Source organism: Mauremys reevesii, linkage group 8 (genome assembly GCF_016161935.1).
Source record: "Mauremys reevesii isolate NIE-2019 linkage group 8, ASM1616193v1, whole genome shotgun sequence".
Lineage (NCBI taxonomy): Eukaryota > Metazoa > Chordata > Testudines > Geoemydidae > Mauremys > Mauremys reevesii.
The window spans coordinates 48,281,790-48,305,860 of record NC_052630.1 but is presented as its reverse complement, the minus strand read 5'-3'; the positions used below and the strand labels follow the sequence as shown (position 1 = coordinate 48,305,860).

At 47.1% G+C, this 24,071-nt stretch overlaps 1 protein-coding gene across 1 annotated transcript in view; it reads left to right on the top strand.

Annotated features, from left to right (window-relative positions):
- The window catches only part of TMCO1 (transmembrane and coiled-coil domains 1), a 24,932-nt gene extending 861 nt beyond the window's left edge, over positions 1–24,071 (top strand). Inside the window, exons 2-7 of the mRNA XM_039484984.1 lie at positions 69–146; positions 6,394–6,453; positions 10,948–10,994; positions 11,705–11,772; positions 16,576–16,720; positions 23,061–24,071. Coding sequence (XP_039340918.1) covers positions 69–146; positions 6,394–6,453; positions 10,948–10,994; positions 11,705–11,772; positions 16,576–16,720; positions 23,061–23,159 — 497 coding nt within the window. The 3' untranslated portion in view covers positions 23,160–24,071. The remainder of the gene's footprint in view (positions 1–68; positions 147–6,393; positions 6,454–10,947; positions 10,995–11,704; positions 11,773–16,575; positions 16,721–23,060) is intronic.

Here is a 24,071-nt window from a genome sequence, read left to right as displayed (position 1 = left end):
CTGGGGTAGTTGTAATAGAGCTGTATAGAAAGTCATTGTCCCCTTATTTTACCTGATGCTTTTTTCAGGTATAACATGGGTGCTGGTTTACAGAACAGAGAAATACAAGAGACTGAAAGCTGAAGTAGAAAAACAAAGCAAAAAATGTAAGTGTTGCCTTTCAAACACCATAAATAATATGGCTGTTTTTGTTTTCTCATTGTTTTCTGCTCCAGGATTTTTCAGATTAGGGTCTGCTCTTGGCAAAAGGTGCCTTTGTTTGCTCCCAAGGGTCCCTACCTCACCATAGAATACTTGGGAGCTATAAACATGACTACTGCCATTCTGGTCTGAGGGAGCCAGCCCCTAGCTTTATCCCTTTTTGTCCTTCACTTGAAGGAGAAGGGTTAGTACTGAGACCTGTCCTGATGTTAATTCCACCTCCTACCTAACTTCCACTCAAGAACAGGGGGAACAGAGATGGGTGTAAACTTCTCTTTCCTTAGTACAGTTAGCCCGTGGTTATGTATATAGATTCCACCAACTGCACTGAGGTGAACTCAGGGATCCTGCCTGTGCTCTTTGAGAGGGACCCCAGATCTGAGGAGGAAAGAACAGGAGGTGTTACTGAAAAGAGGAAGAAATGTGGTTGGCTGAATGGTATGAGAGACTAGGGAGGAATAGATAAGGAGTGAGAATAAAGGTGCCAGAGGAGAATGAGGGCGGATGATTTTTATGGTGGGAGAAAAAAAGTGACGGAAGAAAGAAGACCTTATACATACACATACAGAATTTGCATGAGTTTAAACTGTTTTTTAAACTGATTGCATCAGTTTAAGTACAACCTCACTATATAAAATGATCCTGAAAGGACTTGGAGAAGGCTGGAGGGAGTACAATGCAGTAAAAAGAGAAAAGGAAATGAGGGATGGAGATAGAGGGAAGAAGAGAGGTGGAGGAAGAGTTGGAAGATCTATGGTATTAGGTAAAAGTGGAGCGCAAAAGCATCAATAGAAATAAGTGAAGAAAGGGATTTAAGCAAGTGACAGCTCGACAGAAGTTTGGCTTGGCTTCTGCCTCTCTCTCCTGAGCCTTCAGGAGAAGACCAGGTGGAATCATAGAGTCATAGAAGATTAGGATTGGAAGAGACCTCAGGAGGTCATGTAGTCCAACCCCCTGCTCAAAGCAGGACCAACACCAACTAAATCATCCCAGCCAGGGCTTTGTCAAGCTGGGCCTTAAAAACCTCTAAGGATGGAGATACCACCACCTCCCTAGGTAACCCATTCCAGGACTTCACCACCCTCCTAGTGAAACAGTGTTTCCTAATACCCAACCTAGACCTCCCCCACTGCAACTTGAGACCATTGCTCCTTGTTCTGTCATCTGCCACCATTGAGAACAGCTGAGCTCCATCCTCTTTGGAACTCCCCTTTAGGTAGTTGAAGGCTGCTATCAAATCCCCCCTCACTCTTCTCTTCTGCAGACTAAACAAGCCCAGTTCCCTCCTCCTCATAAATCATGTGCCCAAGCCCCTCTGTTGGACTCTCTCCAGTTTGTCCACATCCTTTCTGTAGTGGGGGCCCCAAAACTGGTCACAATACTCCAGATGTGGCCTCACCAGTGCTGAATAGAGGGGAATAATCACTTCCCTCAATCTGCTGGCAATGCTCCTACTAATGCAGCCCATTATGCCATTAGCCTTCTTGGCAATAAGGGCACACTGCTGACTCATATCCAGCTTCTCATCTACTGTAATCCCCAGGTCCTTTTTTGCAGAACTGCGGCTTAGCCAGTCAGTCCCCAGACTGTAGCAGTGCATGGGATTCTTCCATCCTAAGTGCAGGACTCTGCACTTGTCTTTGTTGAACCTCATCAGATTTCTTTTGGCCCAATCCTCCAATTTGTCTAGGTCACTCTGGACTCTGTTCCTACCCTCCAGCATATCTACCTCTCGCCACAGTTTAGTGTCATCTGCAATCTTGCTGAGGTTGCAATCCATCCCATCATCCAGATCATTAATAAAGATGTTGAACAAAACCGGCCCCAGGACCGACCCCTGGGGCACTCCGCTTGATACTGGCTGCCAATAAGACATTGAACCGTTGATCACTTCCCATTGAGCCCGACAATCTAGCCAGCTTCCTATCCACCTTCTAGTCCATTCATCCAATCCATATTTTTCCCAGGCATATAAAACAGCGCAGAGTAGTTAAGTCTAAAACCTACTAGTAAAAGTTATGAAAGCAACTGAAACCCCACCAGAGGGTTTAGAGCAGGAGTGGGCAGACTTTTTGGCCCGAGGACCACATTGGGGTATTGAAATTGTATGGTGGGCCATGAATGCTCACAAAATTGGGAGTAGGGGTGTGGGAGGGGGTGAGGGCTCCGGCTGGTGGTGCAGGCTCTGGAGTGGGGCCAGAAATGAGTTTATGGTGTGGGAGGGGGCAGGGGGTTGGATTGGGGAGGGGTGATGGCTCTGGCTGTGAGTGCAGGCTCTGGGGTGGGGCTGGGGATGAGGAGTTTGGGGTGTAGGAGGATGCTCCAGGCTGGGACCGAGGAGTTTGGAGGCCGGGAGGGGGATCAGGGGTGAGGTTAGGGAACTGTGTGTGTGTGTGTGTGTGAGGGTTCTGGCTGGGGGTGTGGGATCTGGGGTGGGGGTGGGGCTTGGGGTGCAGGAGGGTGCTCCTGGCTGGGACCAAGGCGTTTGGGAGGTGGATCAGGGCTGGGGCAGGGGGTGTGGGGGGAGGCTCCTGGGTGCAGACTCTGGGCGATGCTTACCTCAAGCAGCTCCAGGAAGCATGTCGCCCCTCCGGCTCCTATGCAGAGGTATGGTTAGTCCAATGGGAGCTGCGGGGGTGATGCCTGTGGATGGGTCAGAGTGCAGAGCCGCCTGGCTGTGCCTCCTCATACTACCTAGGAGCTGGAGGGGGGTCATGCTGGCTGCTTCCCAGAAGCCATGCGGAGTGGGGAAAGCCCCTGACCCCATTCCCTGGTTGGAGCGCCGGAGCAGAGCAAACCCCCAACTCTGCTCCCCAGCAGGAGCTGAGGGCCGGATTAAAAGGTCTGATGGGCCGGACGTGGCCCGCGGGCTGTAGTTTGCCCACCCCGGGTTAAGAGATAATGTGCTACTTGTTCGGGTGTTGTGGCACTTATAAGCAGCTGGTATAGATTAATCTCTGCTGTTTAATGATTGCTGTCGAGCAGGGGTGGCCAAGCTGGGGCTCTGGAGCCACATGCAGCTCCTCAGAAGTTAATATGCGGCTCCTTGTATAGGCATCGACGCCGGGGCCGGAGCTACAGATGCCAACTTTCCAATATGCCGGGGGGGTGCTCACTGCTCAACCCCTGGCTCTGCCACAGGCTCTGCCCCCAATCCACCCTTTCCCACTCCCCTCCCCTGAGACTGCCATGCCCTCACTCCTCCCCACCCCAGAGCCTCCTGCACAACATTAAACTGTTGATCAGGAGGTGCAGCGAGGGAAGGGGAGACGCAGATTGGCAGGGCTGCCAGTGGGCGGGAGGTGCTGGGAGTCGGGGGAGAGGGGTGTGTGGAGCTGATGGGCGGGGAGGAGTGGGGCTGCTGGTGTATTACTGTGGCTCTTTGGCAATGTATGTTGGCAAATTCTGGCTCCTTCTCAGGCTCAGGTTGGCCACCCCTGCTGTAATTCGTCCTATCTCTGGTTTGTGTTTCCACGAAGAGCCAGATGTGAGGTGTATACACCAGTAATAATTGCTAATATTAATGCTTGTGAGCTCAAGCTTGAGTGGCAGAGCTGAGAATAACAATTTCAGATTTGATTAGCATTTATTCATCATAATTTATCCACATATCCATTTTAAAAGGAGCACTTATCTGTCCTTTGACAATTCTTAAATATACAACTGTAAAATAGACCACTCCTGCCACACCTTTGAACCATTTGTCAATGTACCCACAGCAACAACCAATAAAACAGCAAAAAAAAAACCCACGGATAAGATCACTAGGCTCCTCTGCCAGAACCTTGCCATCCTATCACAGCTACAGAAAACAAATGGGTCTTGAAAGTGAATAAATTAGGGCTGTTAGATTGGGGGAGTGTTTATAATTTAATCTCTCAACAAAACATACTTGTGGTATATGGCACAGCCATGTCTCAAAACTCAGTGAGCCTGAACGTTTCAGGATAGATGTCTGATTGTTATCTGGCAATGGAAGAAATTGCTAGACTGAAGCATGGTTATAGTGAGAATAAAAATGATGTGCCACTTTTTTTACCCTTAGTGACCTTTCTGAGCAAACTTGCTCAGTTTATGCTGAAATAATTCCTCTCCTTCCTGGGTATTTATCCCTGATATATATTTAAAAGTGATGATATCTCCTCTTTATCCGATCATTCTAGTGGCCCTTCTTTGTACCTGTTCTAGTTTGAATTCATCTTCTAAAACATGGGAGACCAAACTGCACACAATACTCCAAATAGCCTTGAGGAACTCACTGGTAACCCTCCAACCGGACAGTTCTGCAGTCTCCCCTAACCAGCTCCTTTATCCACCTCTGATTTTTTCATCGATCCCCCCATTTCCAATTTAACCAGTGAAATCCAGATATATTAGATCCACCGTTTTTTCCTTTGTCTAAAAATTACTTTCTCAAGAAGGAGATCAGGTCCAGATATATTAGATCCACCGCATTTCCCTCTAAAAAAAAATCTGTTACTTTCTCAAGAGAGGAGTTGGTTTTTCCATGACTTTGCATACTACAGATGTTAGACTAAACAGGCCTTCCCATATCTTCATTCCCATCGGTCCTCTATCACTATTCCTTAGCCTTTCATTTAGCCTCATTAAAGACCGGCAAAAAAAGTTCTCAGATATTGTGCCATTCCAAGATTATCAGTCTAAAACTGCTACCTATGAGCCGCTTCTCTCGGGATACATACCCTCCTGACAACTCCTGCAAACTTCCTGAAGTATACTCACCAAAATCAAATCTAAAATGCATAGTATGACTTATAGATCTAGCCCAGTGTCTAGTTTAAAGCTCTTTTAATCAGATGAGCCCCTAGTTTAAAGCTCTTTAATCAGATGAGAGCCCTGTAATCCCTTGCATAATCCTACTGGCCTGCTTGCTTGAGGTGTGTGATTTTAGTTTATGGATAAGTAAACTTCACCAATAACCTTTTCATCAGCAGCATTGTGGTAAAAGCAGATGAATAGGTTTGTGCCTGGGCTGTTGGTTTTTTGACAATTGTGCAAGGTTGGCTTATGAGTCATTAGAATTGTATCTGTTAGCACCACAAATTCTCCTGTGATCCGGAAATTTAGCTGTAGTCTTTCTGTCTTGGTCAACACCAGGATTAAAAGTTCTGTCATTAAAACTGAACTGATATACTAATATGTGAGACAGAAGTCTTCAGCACTGACACTATGGGACAACAGGAGTGAAAATGGGTTTGTTGGTAAAGTAGATATACAGATGTGCTGTTGGAAAAAGGCAATCAATATGCCTTATCTTATCATAACTGTACTTTAACATTTATCATCCCATTTTCTTATTGTGATATTGGCTATATAAACCTGAAACTAAAACTTGGCTTTCACTTTCTTGGAATATCAATCAAATTTCTCTGCTAATGGAGGTGATTCCATTTGCAGAGTGAAAAGTATAATTGCTGGATCATAGTATCAACCGATCAGCACTCTGGCTTGTGACTATCTGGCTTTGCTTGGAGCAATCTGTGGAGTGCCTACTGTTTGGATTGGTCGTCACTTGGTTTTCTGGTAGCCTTGATAACTAAGTTTAGACTTGCTACTTAATTTTTAACTTTAAAATATTGGAAATATTTCAGCCCTAACTGGATGACCAGCAAGAATGGAGCTAGTTGTGCCAGACTGCTGGCGCAGCACTTCCACTGAGAATGCCTGCCTGTGAAGAAGGGATATAACAGAACACAGGCCTTTCTGTGTTTTGCTTCCCACTGCAGATAGCTAGGGTCAGGGTTTCTCATAAAGCTTGTTTCATCACACTTGTTGAATTGAAAGTACTGTCTAGAATTCATAATGACAAATCAGCAAGGGCTGTTTAAACCAAAATGATACTCAAGCTCCTTGGTTCATAGTGCAACGGGCTCCTTTGGCAGGCTTTAAAAGTCTGACTTTTGACAGGAATTGAAATTTTTCTTTTCCTCAAGTAGGATCAGGGCCTGGAAAATATTCCTGGTCTTGTAAACATTTGTACCAGTCCAGCTCCGGCAGGTTATAAGACATTGAACATATATCATAGACATATATCTGTATCTTGTTTCCTTCCTCCTCCTCCTGTCTGCATGAGGGTTTTGGGTGTAAGGGAGAGGAAAAGAGAAGGGATTAGTAGCATAACTCTTCATTGTTTGTGTGAAAGTGATTCTATATTGTCTTTGCCCTTTGCAGTAGAAAAGAAGAAGGAAACAATAACTGAATCAGCAGGCCGACAGCAAAAAAAGAAAATAGGTAAGATTTGGGGATGGGGGAGGTGTGATGCTCCAAAAGTGAGTGGGGGGCTGTGAGAAGAAGCTGCTGGACGTGACTTTCCCTTTTCTCCCCCCCCCCCCCTTAAAACTTTAACACTTTATTTGAGGATGGGAGGAGACTTGGTTCTTGATGGGATGGCTAGAATGTGACTTTCTCTTCTTCCCTGTGCACTGTTGGAGCCTATTTCAAGGGACCTAGCCTCTTCCCTTCTAGATTAAGTTTAGGCAAACCCAGTGGCACTGGGATTCCAATGCATGCTGGCGCATAAGCGGGACTGGTCACATGGATCCAGACCAAGTAGTCTTTTAGCCTTAACTGTTCCCAGATGCTATCCCTGAGAGCTCATTGTTGCAATGCATTATCACCATGCAATAACTGTGGGACTATCAGAATACATGGTAGCATTTGTGGTTCCAGATTGTATGAAACCTATCTTTTTAGAGGTTAGATTTTTCATTTTTTTTCCTCATAGCATGACTGTAGGATGGAGTGAAGGGTGTATGGGTGTCGTAACGGCATCTTTATAGCTAAATGTGGTCAGATTTCTTTCAAACTTGGCGTCAGCTGCGTTTGTAGCATTTGTTTTTGGGATAATTACAACATTCCTTTAATGTGTCTCTTCCTTTAAGTTACTGATGTATACTCCTTAACTCCAGTTCAACGTAATGTTTTGTCTGGGGATATGTGAGAGAAAATGTGTTTAGAATGGCCATATTACTCACCAATGTTCAAGCCATGAGCGAGTGATGCAGAGCTACCAGTTGAATTGTTACAGAAAACTTATCAGTAACATCCTAGACAGATACAAAACTTATTGGGACTGTATTTTCGTCCCTCTTCCTGTAAAACCAGATGTCTTCATTATAATCAGTTCTGTACAAGGCCCAGAATAGCTATAAATGATTTAAAATAGCTTTTCCTAGATACAAAACTTGTGATCTCTGGACTTCTCCTAGGTGCAGAGTCTTAATTCCTTTCCTTTTCACGTGTACATTATGGTACAGGCCTTAATTACACAAGCACATCTCCTTCCCACAGAATCTGTGGGAAATTCAGTGCATAGGATGGAAGGTGCTTATGAAAGAGGAAGCTTTTTGCTATTCCTTCTTATCCTCATTATTCAGTGTGGACTCGTACCTTATTTACAGCTAACTGTCCAGACACTACTGTGACCAAGGAATGCCTTATTTCCCTTTGGACTTCTCACCTATTCATCACTTGAGTATGAGTGCTTCACTAACACAAATGAAGTTATTTTTACAATGCCCTTTTGAACTAGTGATCTGTTAATCCCTCTTTTACAGATGGGGAACTGAAGCACAAGGAGATTGAGACTAAAACTAGTAAAAACAACCGCTAATCTTTCCAGGCCTTGGTCTTGAGGTGCCTAACTTGAGATATGTAGGGCTTAATTTCTTTAGAGATACTGAATACTCCCATTGTCTTCATTTGGACTCGAGTGCCTAGTACTCATGAAAAATCAAACTCTGAGGGTCTCAATCTGGGCATCTAGAAAATGAGAAACACACAACCACTGGCCATTTCTGAAAACAGAAGTATTAAAACCTATCAGTGGAAGAGGTGAGATTTCATCTCAAGGTTTCCTGGTTCCCAGCCCAGTGCAACTTCATCCAAAGTTATAGGGTATATTGATGAGGGGGGATGGCAGGCAGGCTAGTGCAGTGCAGGCAGCTCATTGAGGCTTCGGACCGTGCATGGTGCCCTTGAAACATTCTGAAAATTAAGGAGCAAGTGGTGAACAAGTTCTACTGAGCATGAGCAAATGGCAGTTTTTCCCCCTCCCCTGGGTTGATGTTCATGAGAACAGTAAGAAGTACCTTTCTGAGCTCTTGACCCTCCCTATGAAATTGTAAATTCCTGCTCTAAACAACAAAAGTGCTAGAGCTGTTCAAAGAAACAAACAGTTTTAATATAAGGAAAATAATTGTTCTCAAATACAGCTGAAAATTTCCAAAACCAGAGTCATAAAGCAAGCCTGGGAAATTCTAGCCTAAATGGTTTGTTTGATAAAGTTATATGTGGGCTTGGAAGGATTAGATATTTATTGGTAAATGTTTGTAAATGTCAATTTCATTGTACACACAAACATGAAAAAATATTTCCATCTATGATTGAAGTTTAGATAGGCAAACTAAGAAAAATTCTGCTTGAGATCTTTATTAGAGTCAAAATCCACCGATTTAGAACATTTAAATGGTTAAATCTAAAGAGCTTAAAAATAAACATCAATATTGTTTGTCAAAATTATTTTAAAAAATTTGAATATTGTTAAGCCTAGTTATGAGAAACTGGAACCGGGCCGGGGGTAGAGGAGTTACTATTGCTTCACCTAACACTTCCCATTTTACCCTCTATATTCAGCTGCTTATAACTTTGGTGTTTGAAGGACTCTCCTGGTGTTACTGTCTCACAGCAACAGTGCTTTAGGGCCCACCCGTTGTGTTGATACCCCAATATAGAGATGCTGGACTCCCAGACACCTTGCACTGCCACAGACTACTTCCCCCAGGCCTCACTCACATTCCTGCTCCAGTATCTCTTGGTTTTCCACATTCCTACTCAACGCCATATCTGTGGCTTTTTCAGGCTGCCTCTGGATCTTTATCTGCTGAGAGGATCAGGACTGGCGAGATGGGGCAGTGGAAATAGCAGATGGAACATGACAGTTCCATTGGCTGATCTTGACATAGCACAAAACAGCCCTCCTGAATAAGGGAAATAAAAATAACGTTTTAAAAAAAAATTAAGTGACCTTTGCGTGAGATGTTATCAGGATGTGTGAAACTTAGAGTTTGTGGTGACTGAAATGGCAGGGGCAATGCAGCACAATGTTTCCAAAAGGAGTATCCTAAAGTATTCTGTGCAGAAAGCTAGTAGTACATATTTTACTTAAATATTTCATAGAAAATTCAGTCTTTGTATGAATGGTTCCTTAGGCTTTTGAAGTGTGAAACAATAGGATTTTTATCCTAATTTTAAATGCAGCTTTGGTGATCTGACCTTGGAATCCCTACAGACACGTCTGCAATGAAGTATGAGTTAACATATGTAGTGCATTTCCTTACAGCAGTGGTTTTCAAACTTTTTTTTTTTCTGGTGACCCAGTTGAAAATGTTGATGCCTGCGACCCAACGGAGCTGGGGATGAGAGGTTTGGGGTGTGGGAGGGGCTCAGGGCTGGGGCAGAGGGTTGGGGTGCAGAGGTGAGGGCTGCAGGGTGGGGCTGGGGATGAAGGGTTTGGGGTGCAGGAGGGGGCTCCAGGTTTGGGGTGGCTCAGGGCTGGGGCAGGGGTTGGGCTGTGGGGTCAGCGTTCTGGGCTGGGGTGTACGCTCTGGGGTGGGGCCAGGGATGAGGGGTTTGGGGTATAGAGGGGGCTCTGGGTTTGGGGGGAATCTCAGGGCTGGGACAGGAGGTTGGGGTGCAGAAGGGGGTCAGGGCTCTGGGCTGGGGGTGCAGGCTCGGATGGGGCTTGGGATGAGGGACTAGGGGTTTGGGGGTGGGGCTCAGGGCAGGGTGCTGGAGGGAGTCAGGGCTCTGGGGTGGGGCTGGGGATAAGGGGGTTGGTATGCAGGAAGGGACTCCGGGTTGGGGGGGGGCTCAGGGCTGGGGCTTACCTCGGGCGGCTCCCGGACAGTGGTGCAGCGGGGGTGCTAAGGCAGGCTTCCTGCCTGTCCTGGCACCACAGACCGCACTGTGCCCTGGAAGTGGCCAGCAGCAGGTCTGGCTCCTACGCGGAGGCACAAGCATCTCTGTGTGGCTCTCACCCACAGGCACCACCCTCCCCCAGCTCCCATTGGCCACTTCCCAGCCAATGAGAGTGTGGAGCCGGTGTTCGGGGGGAGGGGGCAGTGCGTGGAGCCCTGTGGCCTCCCCCGCCTAGGAGCCGGACCTGCTGCTGGGTGCTTCCGGCCCACAGCGTGGTGTCAGAACAGGTAGGGACTAGCCTGCCTTAGCCGGGCAGCCCTGCTGGCGGGACTTTTAATGGCCCGGTTGGTGGTGCTGACCAGAGCTGCCGTGATCCAGTGCCTGACATTCCGTGACCCAATACTGGGTCGCAACCTGCAGTTTGAAAATCACTGCCTTACACTAATAAGATTTGATATGCAAATAACATTCTTAGAACAATACTACTTCCAGAATAAAATATGCTGGCACTACCTGATTTTTACAAGCACTATTTGATTTTCTAGTTGACATGTCCATATGTCATCATGCCCATTGTCTGAGTTGTTGTGCATTGCCTTTGAATGTTGACAAACCTCATATACTTGTTCTGACTCAAGGACAGTTGGCTCTGTGCAGTTTTCACACTGTAATGTCTGGCATACAGAGCTGGAGTCTGTCTTGGAACTATTCCTGGCTTGGATAGCAAAGAAGGTTTAGACTTCTTGAAAGTGAAATCATTCTGGTGTCTGGGTTGGTATAACCTCTATTCTCATTCCTGCTTTACAGAGAGGCAAGAGGAGAAGCTGAAGAACAACAACAGGGACCTGTCGATGGTAAGAATGTTGTAAATTAGGGGCAATGCCCAAACTAGTGAAGGGCTGGATCTTGAACTCTCCAGGAGGTGAAGGATCACTCTTAATTTCTGTACTCTAAAGCACAGATGGTAGGTGCTCAGATTCACGTATCTCCATGGGCTGCACTTCTGACATCTGCAAGCTACAGTGTGGCTCAGAGTTCTACACTAGTCCCCCCTTCACTCCACACATAGCTTCATTAATTCTCATTCCCCTCCACCCCCACAATCTCTCTAGTGCTTCCAAAATAAAAGCAGTTTTCCTGACTTTCCACTTACCACCCCATCGTCCTAGTGAGCCCACTGCTTTTGTTATTTCCCTTCCCTCCTCACAGTTCCTGTGGACTCCCCTTTCTTTATGCATGGTCAACCTCTTGGTTAACAGGACAGCCCTGAGCGCTCCCTTTCCTCCATAGGCTCTTCACCCTTATGATCCCTTTCATGGCTGTTCCAGTACTCGTAGCTATTCAACCCTTCTAAGAGTTTTCTGCCTGGTCTCCTCTCCTACAAGCTGAGAGAGTGAGTTGAAAGATTGCCTTCTCTTTTGATCCTGATGCTGCTGCACAAAACCCACTATTCAGCATTAAAGCCCCCAAGACCTAACTGTGGGACTTGCCTTTATTTTTAATCTGTTTATTTCTCTCTGCATTAGCTGTCAATAATGAATGACTCTGACCTCTCTGGTTGCAGGTTCGAATGAAGTCCATGTTTGCAATTGGCTTTTGCTTTACTGCCCTCATGGGCATGTTCAACTCCATGTAAGTATCAACTCTCCCTCCCCAGCCTTCAAAGTGAACGTATCCCATCTCCTCTCTCCTTTGCTACTTGGACTCATTCTACTGATGTTCATAGGATCCCACTGAGAACTGCACCTAATTTGTATAAAATGGATCAAACTGCAGCTCTCCTCATCTTCAATAAGGAGGTGCAGTCTGTGAATCTGCAGGTCACAGCACTCATTGCTTCTGCTCATCTCAGCATGGAGCATTGCATGCAGGGATTCTCTAGTCTGCACTTTAGCCACAACTGAGCATGCTTGCTGTTCTGGAATATATGACCAGGATGAAAGTGTGGCTAATTGAGAATAGCTTTGCAGAGATCAGGCAGTCTTCCACAGTCTTCAGACCTTTCTATCACATCTGCATCGGCTATCTGCATCAGCTGCTTCATTGCTTTCTAAAGCAGTACTGGCTGGTGTTGTTTTGTTTTTTCCAGAAGCTGAGATTCTTAAAGAAAAAAAGATTTTGGAATTGACTAGGGTATTTCTATAAGCTCTACTTTTCATATGGTTATATGTCTAAATAATACTGTCAGAATATTTTGTTTAAGAGTGCAATAATAGAGCTATGCTTGAATTTTCTCGGGGGAGCTACAAAACTTTTCTTCCTCCCTACCCCCAAAAACAAATTAACAAACAAAGCTGGGGGATTTTTGTCCACAACGATTTTGACAGTAGTTCTGTGGTTGGCCTCTGGATTTGTGGATGTCTCAAACTTCACTGGTCATTCTAACAAATCTACTGCGCCCTGGTTATCTGCACATGTTGTCACCTTCTCCATCACCAGTAATGCCATCCTCAGCTCCTTGTTTGTCCACCTATCCCACAACCATCTTTGTGGTTTCTTCTTTGGAACCCCTTTGTATGGAACACCCTCTCTGAACTGGACCATAAAGCCACTTTCCAGTCCCTCCTCAAGTCCCAGCTCTGCCATGATGCTTACATGAAACTTAAAGGCTGCCTCAAGAGCCAGTGAGAGGGATACTTGATGTACTTTGGGAAGGGTGAATGCAGCTTGTCTCAGATGTGCACTCTTCAGATTAGGAAATCTCACTATATTTAGACAGTACCTAGTATATTGTGGGTGCTCTGTGATACAAATAATTTATGTGAAGGGATCTTTCAGTCTGGGGCCAGGAGGGACACTTCCTGCTGTTGGTGAAGTGAAGCAAAGTCTAGCCCTTTGTATTAGGGTCTGGGCATAAATGCCAGCACTTACAAATGTTCTGCCAATGACAATTCTTTGTTGTACTAAGGTCAGTTATAATGCAGCTTAGGTGCAGAACCAGATCTGTCACTCACTAGCATGAAAAGGTGGGTCCCTCCCCACTGAAGAGTCTGCCATTTCATTTTGTCTTCACAGCAGCAGGCAGATAGGTTTATGCCGCCCCGCTGTAGAGCTTTAACAGAAGCACCCTTCCTTCCATAGTGTCTACTTTGGCCCCAAATTCTCCAGCAGTGCACTTGCAGGACAAAGTATGTGCCTCTTTCCCTGATTGCTGAAGAACACTAGAGGCTGGAGCCCTTGTTCATCCACAGGGAGTTCAGTATGTCGGGCAAAGAGAGAGGCAGAAATATACACTTTGTACCATTCCCCTCACTGAAGCACTCAGTAGGGATCTGCTTCTTTTGAAGGGCTCAGGTTATGCTTACAAGCAGCTCATTCTGGGTGAGGGTTGTTCTGACCCTTATCTCTAGGGAAGGAAAAGTCCATGGGAGGTGCAGGCAAACAAGCACACTTAGAGAAGCAGTCAACCATATGGAACCACCCCCTGCTCCTCCTATACATAGTTGGAAGCTGCAGTACAAGGCCGGCGTTCTGCATCCACCTGGCAGAAGCAGTTCTGTGTGCTTTGCTTTACGGAGGGCCTTGGATTGTGGTCCCAATTCTCTTTCTCTCCTTCTCTCGGTCCCCCCATCCCCTCCCCCACCTCTCTGTGCAAGGGTTCCATGTTAGTCCATTTGCTAAAACTACTTTTGAAGGTTCTCACAACTATGTATCATCCCATCCTAGAACCTACTGATGCTTGTGATTAAACTTTGAGCCTACTGTCTCTTGATGTGGTTTTGAAAATTTCATTCTTGGTGGCCATCTTCTCAGTCTCTGGAGTACAATCTGCTATCGCCAGCTTCCCCTGTACTGTACTCACATGGGCCCATTAGAACTTGGGCCTCACTCAGTCTTGACTTTTTTTTAAAAAAAAAGAAGATAATTTTAAAAGTCTAAATCATGCCATGTTGCTGTCTGTGTTTTCTAAAGCTATCGCAGGAAGGTGAAGCTGCATATCCTAAATGTCACATCCCAGATGTCCAGAGAGCTCAGTTGCTATTTAAACAGGACTAACCCTTTTAGCAAGTCCAAGAGACTAGATTTTTCTTGAAGTGCCATAGACAAAGGTTTGACAGTTTTGGCTTAATGGCAATCTAAGTGGCTAAGACTATGCTTCCAGTCTTATGAGCTGGCTAGTGTACCTGCATGTGAAGGGCAGCTTCAGTGACTTGTCAGTGCCATGCCCTCATCTGAAATCTGTATGGCTGTTTGGGGTGGGGGGAGAGAGCTGGTTGACACCTTCACCAATTGCTGTTCTCTTGATGTGGTATCAAGAAGAGATGTTGGTTTTAGGAGGATAGTGTTCAATCACTGTTCAGCTGGGCTCCTCAGGCCACTTCCTGGGAGGTCATGGCTACCTAGCTACCTACAGAGGTGCTCAGGATTCAGGGTTGGGAAGGAGAAAAGGTGATTGCTTGTGCTTGGAACAAGAGTCAGTGTATTGCTTCATTCACCCACTTCTCTCCCCCACTGCCGGAGAGCCCAAGGCCTAAAGTTTTGGGGGAGAGGGACTATAGGTTGTCTGGAGTGAGCATGCTGTGTATACCTTTGGACAATAGAACGTAGGTTGGCTATGTACCCTTTCTGTCAGCTAGTGTCTAAAAGCCATGACCATACAGTTAGGCATAAGATTCCTACAGAGAGGCTTTGTACATGCAAAACAAACGCACGCATACACACACACAAAAACGGTAACTAGCCCCTTTCTTGCTGTTGAAAATGGGAGCTGTAATACACGGTACAGGGATGGGAGGGACAGGTGCAGGAAGGCTGGCTTGAACTCTAAAAGCAGAATGCCACGTTGAGGATCTAGCATGAGGATCCTGATCCATTCAGGGCCAATCTCTTTGTAGGTTGGTGGGATCCAGGCAAAACTTATGCATGCTAGGGGTAGGGCGATCTGCAGGTGAATACTAGACTGGGATCCAGGTAGATAGGGGTATCTAGCGAGAGAAGTTACCTTGGTTCTCTCTGGACATGAACATCTTACTCCATGAGTCCTGATCCATGCAACTCTGCCAAAGCATCAAACCTTACAGAATTCCCTACAAGAGTGTGCCTTAGAACCTAGGTTACCTGCCAGAAGAGAAGGTAGATATCTCAGGGTACCACCTCTGAGCTACTCTATGTTCCCACAGCAGGAGTAACACAGAATCCTAAAACACCGGGGATGTTACAGGGAGACAAACATCCGTTCCTAGCCCTACTGCCAAACTGCCTGTGAGATGTAAGCAAAGTCGGCACATGTTAGAACTATAGCTCTGTGTGAATGCCTCTCCACAGGAAAGAATGCTCATTTAGGAGCTGTTGAAACCAGAAACACCTGTTAGAAAATCAGCACTCAAGGAGAAAATAACATCAAACGCTGAACATATACTGATGCAGCATGATACGCACACTGCTTCAAAGGGTAGTGTTGGCTGTCTGGTTTCAGAGGCTGAATCTCTTCAGTCTGTCCAAATTCACACCATGTCTCAATCTCTGGAATGTAGTACTGAATTCTTCCCACCTCCTGGAGCTGCACAGGTACCTTGGAGGAATATACAATGTCCCCTGCTTCTGAAGAGCGAATGCAGAGAAGGAGTATTGTATGAAAAGGAATTCTCTTCATGGCAGTTGCCCACATCCCTTTTGGTAACTGATAAATGTAGCAAATCTGGAGAGAAAAAAAGAGTTGGGCTTTGGTTTGTCTTCTGAAAGCTGAGCATACACCTCTAGTACAAAAATCCATCAGTCTGCATAAAGTAACTGTATTACAGGCTTGTAATTCAGTCTCGACTCAAGTGTTACAGTACTCTGGGAGAAACCTGTGTGTGACTTGGATTTTAAGTACACCTCTATCCCGATATAATGTGACCCGATATAACACGAATTCGGATATAACACGGTAAAGCAGCGCTCCAGGGGGGTGGGGCTGTGCACTCCGGTGGATCAAAGCAAGTTTGATATAACACAGTTTCCCCGATAACGCGGTAAGATTTTTTTGGCTCCCGAGGACAGCGTTATATCGGGGTAGAGATGTAGCGGGTGTCAGTACTTGAGGATGTTGATTAGAAAGTTCCTAGTCTCTGTCCCGCAAACCTTGGTCAGCAATTTATCCAACCAGTAATCTTTAATAGGGACCCCTTGTTATTCCACAGCATCTGCTGAGGGAGGCCTGCACAGTCCATCCAGTGGATGGCAGGCTGCTGTGATATGCGGGGGCTTGAGGATGGCAGGTGTGTATATTAGTCTCTCTTGTATTGTGTATGTGAAGGTGGGGCAACATCGCTTTTTTCTAGGCTTTTGACTTGATCTTGCATCTGATTTTGTCCTCGTGGAGGCCTGTTTCATTTAAACCACTTAATCTATTTTTCTGCAATCCAAGGACCCAATTACTGTCCCAGACTGAAGCCCTTCTCTAGGCTGGGTACTTGGTTGACGTCTCACATTAAGTGATCTCTTCTCTTCCAGATTTGACGGCCGGGTGGTGGCAAAACTTCCTTTTATCCCCCTCTCCTACATCCAGGGCCTGTCCCATCGCAACCTGCTGGGGGAGGATTACACTGACTGCTCCTTCATCTTCCTCTATATTCTCTGCACCATGTCTATCCGGCAGGTGAGTGCTGAGCTTCCCATGGGTGGGGGATGGGGCAGGTATTGATCTGCCACCCAATAAGGAGTAGCAAGTGCCCAATAACCAATTTAGCACGTGTCGTCGGTCTTTGACCTACGTTTGTTTGAAGCTTTCTTTTTGACCTCTGGTTCCCATAGGCTTAGTTGTCAAAGGAAATGTAGTGCAGAAAAGTCTAACTTTGTAGGAGGTCTTCTCTCCGCCCATGAGGGAGACCTGGCTAAAATCATCAGGATTGCTCCAGGACATTCAGACTGAGCCAGTGGAAATAGTTTCCACCCTGCTATGTGTCTCCAGGTAACTTTGTGGATTGACAGGATCATTGTTGGCAAAGAACAAGTTGCATGATTCACTGACTTCACTGCAGGCTTCAGAAGATGCCTGGATTGCTAAGAAAAAACCCTTACTAAAAACCTGTCAGTACAGTCATATCAGAAAGAAAAACACTCCTTCTTTAGTGTACCCTGAGGGCATGTCTACACTGCATGTGGAAGTGAGCCATCTAGCCCAAATTCTCAGATTCATGGTAGTGGGGCTTGTGCTATGTAGATGAGTGGACTCACCCCTGCGGCACCTGCTGCTGGTGACTTCCAGGAATTAGCTCGATTTCCAGCCAGGAGCACCCTCTGCAGGCCGGTGATCCACTACTGCTTGGCCCGCCATGTCCCTCCCTGGACTCTGGTGTCCTGTTAACTGGGGTGCTGCCCCCTGGCAGTAACTCCTTTCTCTCAGGGTCTCCCCTCCCCGGGAAACCCCCACCCACTATCCCCACCTCGCCTCAATATCAGGCTACTGCCAGTCATCATCTAGCCCCCACGCCCTGGGGCAGACTGCAGTATCAGCCTACTCATCACTGGCAAGGTTGGGTTTGGACCTGCTGCCTTTGCCTACCCCTGGGCTGCCCTCTGCAACCCCCAGTACCAGTTGGCCTTGTGCTAGGCCGCAGTCTGGAGCTTTTCAGGCTGGAGCTCCCCAGCTCCTCTGCCTTTCCCCAGCCCTGCTTCACTCAGGTACTCTGTCTCTAGATCCCTGCAGCCAGGCCCTTCTCCCTCTACAAACAGAGACATTCCTTGGGCTTCAGGCTCACAGCCTCTTATAGGGGCCAGCTGGGCCTGATTGGGGCATGGCCACAGCTGAGCCTACTTTCCCTGATCAGCCCAGGCTTCTTGCCCCAGCCACAGCCCTCTGCTGGGCTGCTTTAAGCCCCTCAGGGCAGGAGCAGGGGACCACCCCGCTAAAACTAGCACTCTAAAAATGGTTCTGTGTACGTGTTGTGGCTCAGGCTCTGAAGCCAGTGGGGGTGGGCTCGAGACTCTGAGCTACAACATCAAAGCACGATCTACATGCTATTTTTAGAGCATTAGCCTGAGCCCTGCCAGCACAAGTCTGTGGACCCAGGCTGGGATGCTCATTCCCAGATGCAACGTAGCCTTATCGTAAGCTGCCTTTGTGCTCCAAAAGGCTCAATTTGTGTCCAAAAAATCTGCTGAGGCAGCAAGAAAGTCTGGGGTCAAACCTGCATTTTTTCTCAAGTGCCTTATTCTCTTCCCTCCCCTTGCCTGCTTAATACATGTCTCTCTCTGAAGGCTGAATAGCTTTCCCTTCAGAGTATTGTCTATTCTCAATCACCAGAGGGTGGAGTAATTTATAGAATGGGGTCTGGTGTGACAAAATGCAAGGCCACGTTAGAGAACACTGTTAAGAATTTACCACTATGGTGAACTGTGACCCATACACAGGCCCTTCTGTTACAAGGGGGAACTGCTGGCCCTGAAAATGGGAAGTTTCTTTGTGGTTGGGAATAGCTTGCAACAGTGATGCCATCATTTTATCAGCTGCAGTGCACTGAAGCAGGGATAATGGTGAAGCAGCTGTTTAACTGACAGTAGATCTGCTATTAGCACATGACTAGGTTGGATGGAATGTCGGTCTGTGTTGGTGAGGACCAGTGGAACTTGAGTGCTGCTGAAAGTGTGTTCTGCTTGTTGAATTTCCCCCAGGGAGTGGGGAGAGGCTAATAGACCCTGGAATCTGGATTAATGCTGATGCACTCTAGCTAGTTCTCTATTTTTATCTTTCCTCTCACTTTGGTTCACTTCCTGAATGCTTGCTGCTTATTTCTCCTTGATCTGCAGATCTTGGTTGCTTTTTCCTCTGGAGGTGCCAAGGGACTTAGAAACCCTTACAGCAGGTCAGCAGAAGAAATGACTCTTGTGCCAACTTCTAACAGAGGGGTCAGGATGGGCTTGGTGAAGTGGCTCAATAATAGAATGAAAGCTCCTTTACCCCAAAATAAGTACATATTAATGGCTCAAACAGATTCTGTCCCTCCTTCCACAGCGGGATCCTTCAGTACATCAGCTCTGTGTCCAATCTTGTGTAAAGGAACAAGGCAAACAAATTAGCAAAAGCCGCCAAGTCCACCGACCCTTAATTAAATGCTGTCAGCACAGCAGGTCTTGTCCAGTGCTCTTTCCCTGGCCTGGAACTAGAGCAGCAGGTGCTGTTGTGTGCTGAAGGGTTTGTCTAGTTTTTGTAGTTTTTGTGCCACCCACTGGGAAGCTTTTGTGCTGTTTCTACAGTGACTGCCCCTCAGTGAATCTCACACCAGATAGCCAGTGCCTTGCAGTACCCTGGAGAAACTCTCCTTGCCACCAATCTCTGTTGCAATGTGGCTCTACGCCTTTCTATTCTGACACCAAGGCTATGGCTACACTTAAACTTCAAAGCCCGCGCCCGCAGCAGCGCTGGGCGGCGAGCGCTGAGAAGCGTCAGTAGTCAAGCCAGCCAGCCTCCCAGCAGCCCCAGTCCGTCCTCTGTCCCCCCTGTGATAGGGAACAGACGCTGGGCGCCCGCGCCGCCCGGGGCTGGGGCTGCTGCTTACTGGCGCGGCGCTTTGCAGCGCAGCGCGCGCAGGCAGTGCCAGAGACACACCTTGCTGCTGCTGCAAATTTGTGGCCGTGGGGGCAATAGACTTTCTTTTGCACCCTGAAAGGCCACGAGCAGTGAGAGTGAAACTCAGATTGTGCTGGCTGCTGCATGTCTGCTCTGCACCAGTTGGATACTTGGAGAATTCAGTGGCTGAAAAATCCCAAGTGGCTTTTTTGTATGTTTTAAAATTAAAAAAATCCCATGGTAGATTCCAGTTTTGATGATTTCCTGCTGTCACCTTCTGCGATGAAACAGACTAGAAGCACGCAAAATGAATGGCTAGGCATAAACACCTGGGTTTTCAACAGGGGCAGCTCTAGGAATTTCGCCGCCCCAAGCACGGCGGCACGCCACGGAGGGCACGCTGGCAGTCGCTGGTCCCGCGGCTCCGGTGGAGCATCTGCAGGCGTGCCTGCGGGAGGTCCACCGGAGCCACGGGACCAGCGGACCCTCCGCAGTCATGCCTGCGGGAGGTCCACCGGAGCCGCTCATCCCGTGGCTCCGGTGGCCCTCCTGCAGGCATGACTGCGGAAGGTCCGCCGGAGCAGCCTGCCGCCCTCCCGGCAAAATACCGCCCCAAGCGCGCGCTGGGCGCGCTGGGGTCTGGAGCCGGCCCTGGTTTTCAATGCAGGTGTTCAGCTTGTTCAGTCCAACAAGCCTTTATAGAAAATTCCAGGAAGGGTCTTTACTTGTGACCGAGAGTCCCTGCTAATGGCCTGGTGGGGGGAGTAGCACTGTTGCCTTGGAAAGGGTATTTCAGCTGTGTAGCTTCATATGCCGCAGCCTCTCTAGTTTAACACTTTTTTTAATTCCCTGTAGAACTGATGTACTTTGTATTCCCAGCACTACAGTAAAAGAGGTAGCTGCTCTTTTCATACTCAAATCTTTACCTCTAAGCTCGTTTAAACTGGCCCCCATGGAGCTGGGAGGCGGAGGAACCCCCCTACATTCCATGAGGGCAATAGCCCAAGAGAAGAGCTGCAGCGCAGTGGGGCACTGGAATTAAATAGTGGGAGAGCAGGGGGAGATCCCAGAGTCCATTTAGGGGGATGGGTGTGGGAGAGAATCCCCAGAACTCTTTAAGTTGAGGCAGAGCCTGGATTTAGTTCAGGGTGTGAGTGTCTCAATCTGCTTTGCGGGAGGGAGAGGACTAACTGGTGGGGAGTGATTTAAACAGGCATTGCTTATGGGGTGGGGAGTGGTAGCACAGCTACTCTTCACCTAGGCTGTTAGTCCTGAGCCCTGAGTTTCCTGAAGCCCTGGCTCGACACCTTTTTGCCTGTGACCTGGGGCCAGCATCTCCTGAAATATCCAACTTTCAGTGAGTAACTTCCTCTGTGCTGTTCCCATCTCCCCCTGCACGTAAATCCTGTCCGGTGGTTCCTCGTGCCTTCCTGTTTGGATAGGGCTGCTGCTGGGAGAGGCTTTCTACAGGCCGTTGAGCTGCTGCCTTTCAGCTGGGGAAGTCTGCTGCTGAATTGGGTGTGATGTGGAATGTCAGTTATATCCTCTGCCCCTCCTCCTGTTAGTGCACTAACAGCCTTCACCTGTCCTGTTTATGTTGAGTAATAAACCTTTATTACACAAGCGACAGAGTCTTATGGCACCTTATAGACTAACAGACGTATTGGAGCATAAGCTTTCATGCGTGAATACCCACTTCGTCAGACTCGTGTAGTGGAAATTTCCAGAGGCAGGTATAAATATGCAGGCAAGAATCTGATCTGGTTAGGTCCTGTGATGGTGTCGCTGGTGTAGATATGTGGGCAGAGTTGGCATCAAGGTTTGTTGCATGGATTGGTTCCTGAGTTAGTTACTATGGTGTGGTGTGTGGTCACTGGTAAGAATATGCTTAAGGATAGTGGGTTGTCTGCGAGTGAGGACTGGCCTGCCTCCCAAGGCCTTTTGTGTAGAACGTGGCAATTCTTCAACAAAAACACTTCAAAAACAGACTGCAACGTAAAACTGCAGAACTGGAATTAATCTGCAAACTGGACACCATCAGATCAGGCCTGAATAAAGACTGAGAGTGGTTGGGTCATTAATTTCCCCAATACTAATTTCCACCTCACACACCTGCTTGTCAGCTGTCTGAAATGGGCCACTCTCATTACCCCTTCAAAAGTTATTGTTCCTCCCTTGGTATCCTGCTGTCAATTGAATTGTCTCCTTAGACTGACCTCACACTTGGCAAGGCAAACCACATCTTTTCATGTATTTATACCTGCTCCTGTATTTTCCACTCCATGCATCTGATGAAGTGGGTTCTAGTCCACAAAATTTGTTAGTCTCTAAGGTGCCACAAGGACTCCTTGTTGTTTTTGCTGATACAGACTAACATGGCTACCACTCTGAAACCTGTTGATAGGTAGGGTATACTGTACCATGTGTCTCAGGAGAGAAAACACTGTTTCCATCTACATCATTAGCAAAGAAATAGGCTCTGTACTCAGACTTTTGGCAGGAGCTCAGCAATTCCTCTGGTGACCGAGTGGGTGAGCTACTTCTGATTGTATTGTGTGAGATCCTTCCTGTCTCGGTTGCAGATTCTCAGGCTTTAATTACAGCCTCCCTTGACAGTGGTTTTTGGAATGTGTGAAAACAGCGAAGTGCTGCTCCTAGATTTTCTGCCTGTAAGCAGAGAACAGGAACCTGCTACTGCATATGCATTGTAGTTGAATTGCAAAGATATCTAATGTTACCATCTTAATTTAAAGAAAACAAAATAGGCAAAGGCTGCAGCCTGCAACAAGAACTCTATTACCTGCCCATTGCCTTTATGACTTACGTAGGTGAAGATAAAATTGAATTGCAGCCCTGGATGGGACCCTACTCCACCTATGGGAAGCTTGATCAGGAAACAAATTCTGGAGTTTAGGCCCACCTCTAATTGCAATTAATTATGCATATAAATCAGTTAATCTCTCTGGGTTGCATTTCTTCCGGGCCCTTTTGCATGGATACAGATATATCACATACAGGGGCGGCTCTAGCTTTTTTGCCGCCCCAAGCACGGCAGGCACGCTGCCTTCGGCGCTGCGCCTGTGGGAGGTCCTGCGGATTCGGCGGCTTCAGCATACCCACCGCCGAATCCAAGGGACCAGAGGACCTCCCGCAGGCAAGCCGCAGAAGGCTGCCTGATTGCCGCCCTCACAGAGACCAGCAGCCTGCCCGCCCCCACCCAGCTTGCCGCCCCAAGCACGCACTTGGAGTGCTGGTGCCTGGAGCCGCCGCTGATCACATATATACACTGGCTAAACTGAGTTGTAAAACCCTGGAGGTTGAAGTTAATGAGAGGTTTGCCACTGGTCTAAACAGAACCAGGATTTCACCTGTGTATGGGCTTCCTTTTCACCCCACCACCATCACGTCATTCTGTTTTTCATTTTCACAGAATATTCAGAAGATGCTTGGCCTGGCCCCTTCGCGGGCTGCCACGAAGCAAGCAGGGGGCTTCCTTGGCCCCCCTCCTCAAGCTGGGAAATTCTCTTGAAGTATAGTCATGCACCTTCTACAGCAGCTCCCCTTGATGTCAATATCAAAGACAGATTGCCCTCGGTTTGTAACAAGGTTGGATTCCACAGCAGGCTTTCTATTCATTTGAAGCAGCCTTTGGGATGGATAGTGCCTTCACGGAAGCATCTTTGTGTTTGGCATGTTCTACAAGCAGCCTGTCACGATTGAAGCAAAGTTCTTGGCAGATAATGTGAGATGTGTTTTGTGTAATAAATGTTTTTAAGCCCTTTGCATTTAAAATGTAGTGACCTAATCCCATTGCAGGGACAGTGGAACTGTCTTGCTTTATAGAACTACTGTAAGGATAATAAAACCTTATTTGGAGCCATGATAGGGAACCTGCATCAGGTGACAAGGATCTGTAAAATAAACATTTTGGAAAGCCCTGCACCATCATGCTCTAGTACTGATTGTGTCCCAGTTCTCCTAGACAAACTGGCTAGATACCTCTGTGTATTGGGAGCCCAGCTATAGGGAAACTAGGCATGTTCAGTTCCATTCTATGAATGGGAGGAAAAATACATCTAAAGCTGGAGTTTGTTTCCTCATTAGTGTAGTACCCAGGCCCCCATGCCATGTTCCAGTTAGCAGTTGTTGGCGTGATGCTTCTGAACATTCCCCCTCTCCTCCCAAGGAGATCAGCTTGGCAGTGGTTTATGTAGCATTACAGTGCCCACATTCCAGTTGTCTGCTTAGCTGGCATCTTTTCAATTGCCATCATAATTTAAACAAACCTGGCCTTCAGTCTTACCTTGATTAAACAGTTACATAATCTCTGGCATACAACAAACAAATGATACCATCTGCACCTACCCTTTACTGCCTACTGGTTACAATGTACACACACCGCGTGTACCGGATGTAGAAGGTTGCTGTGCTGTTCACTGTA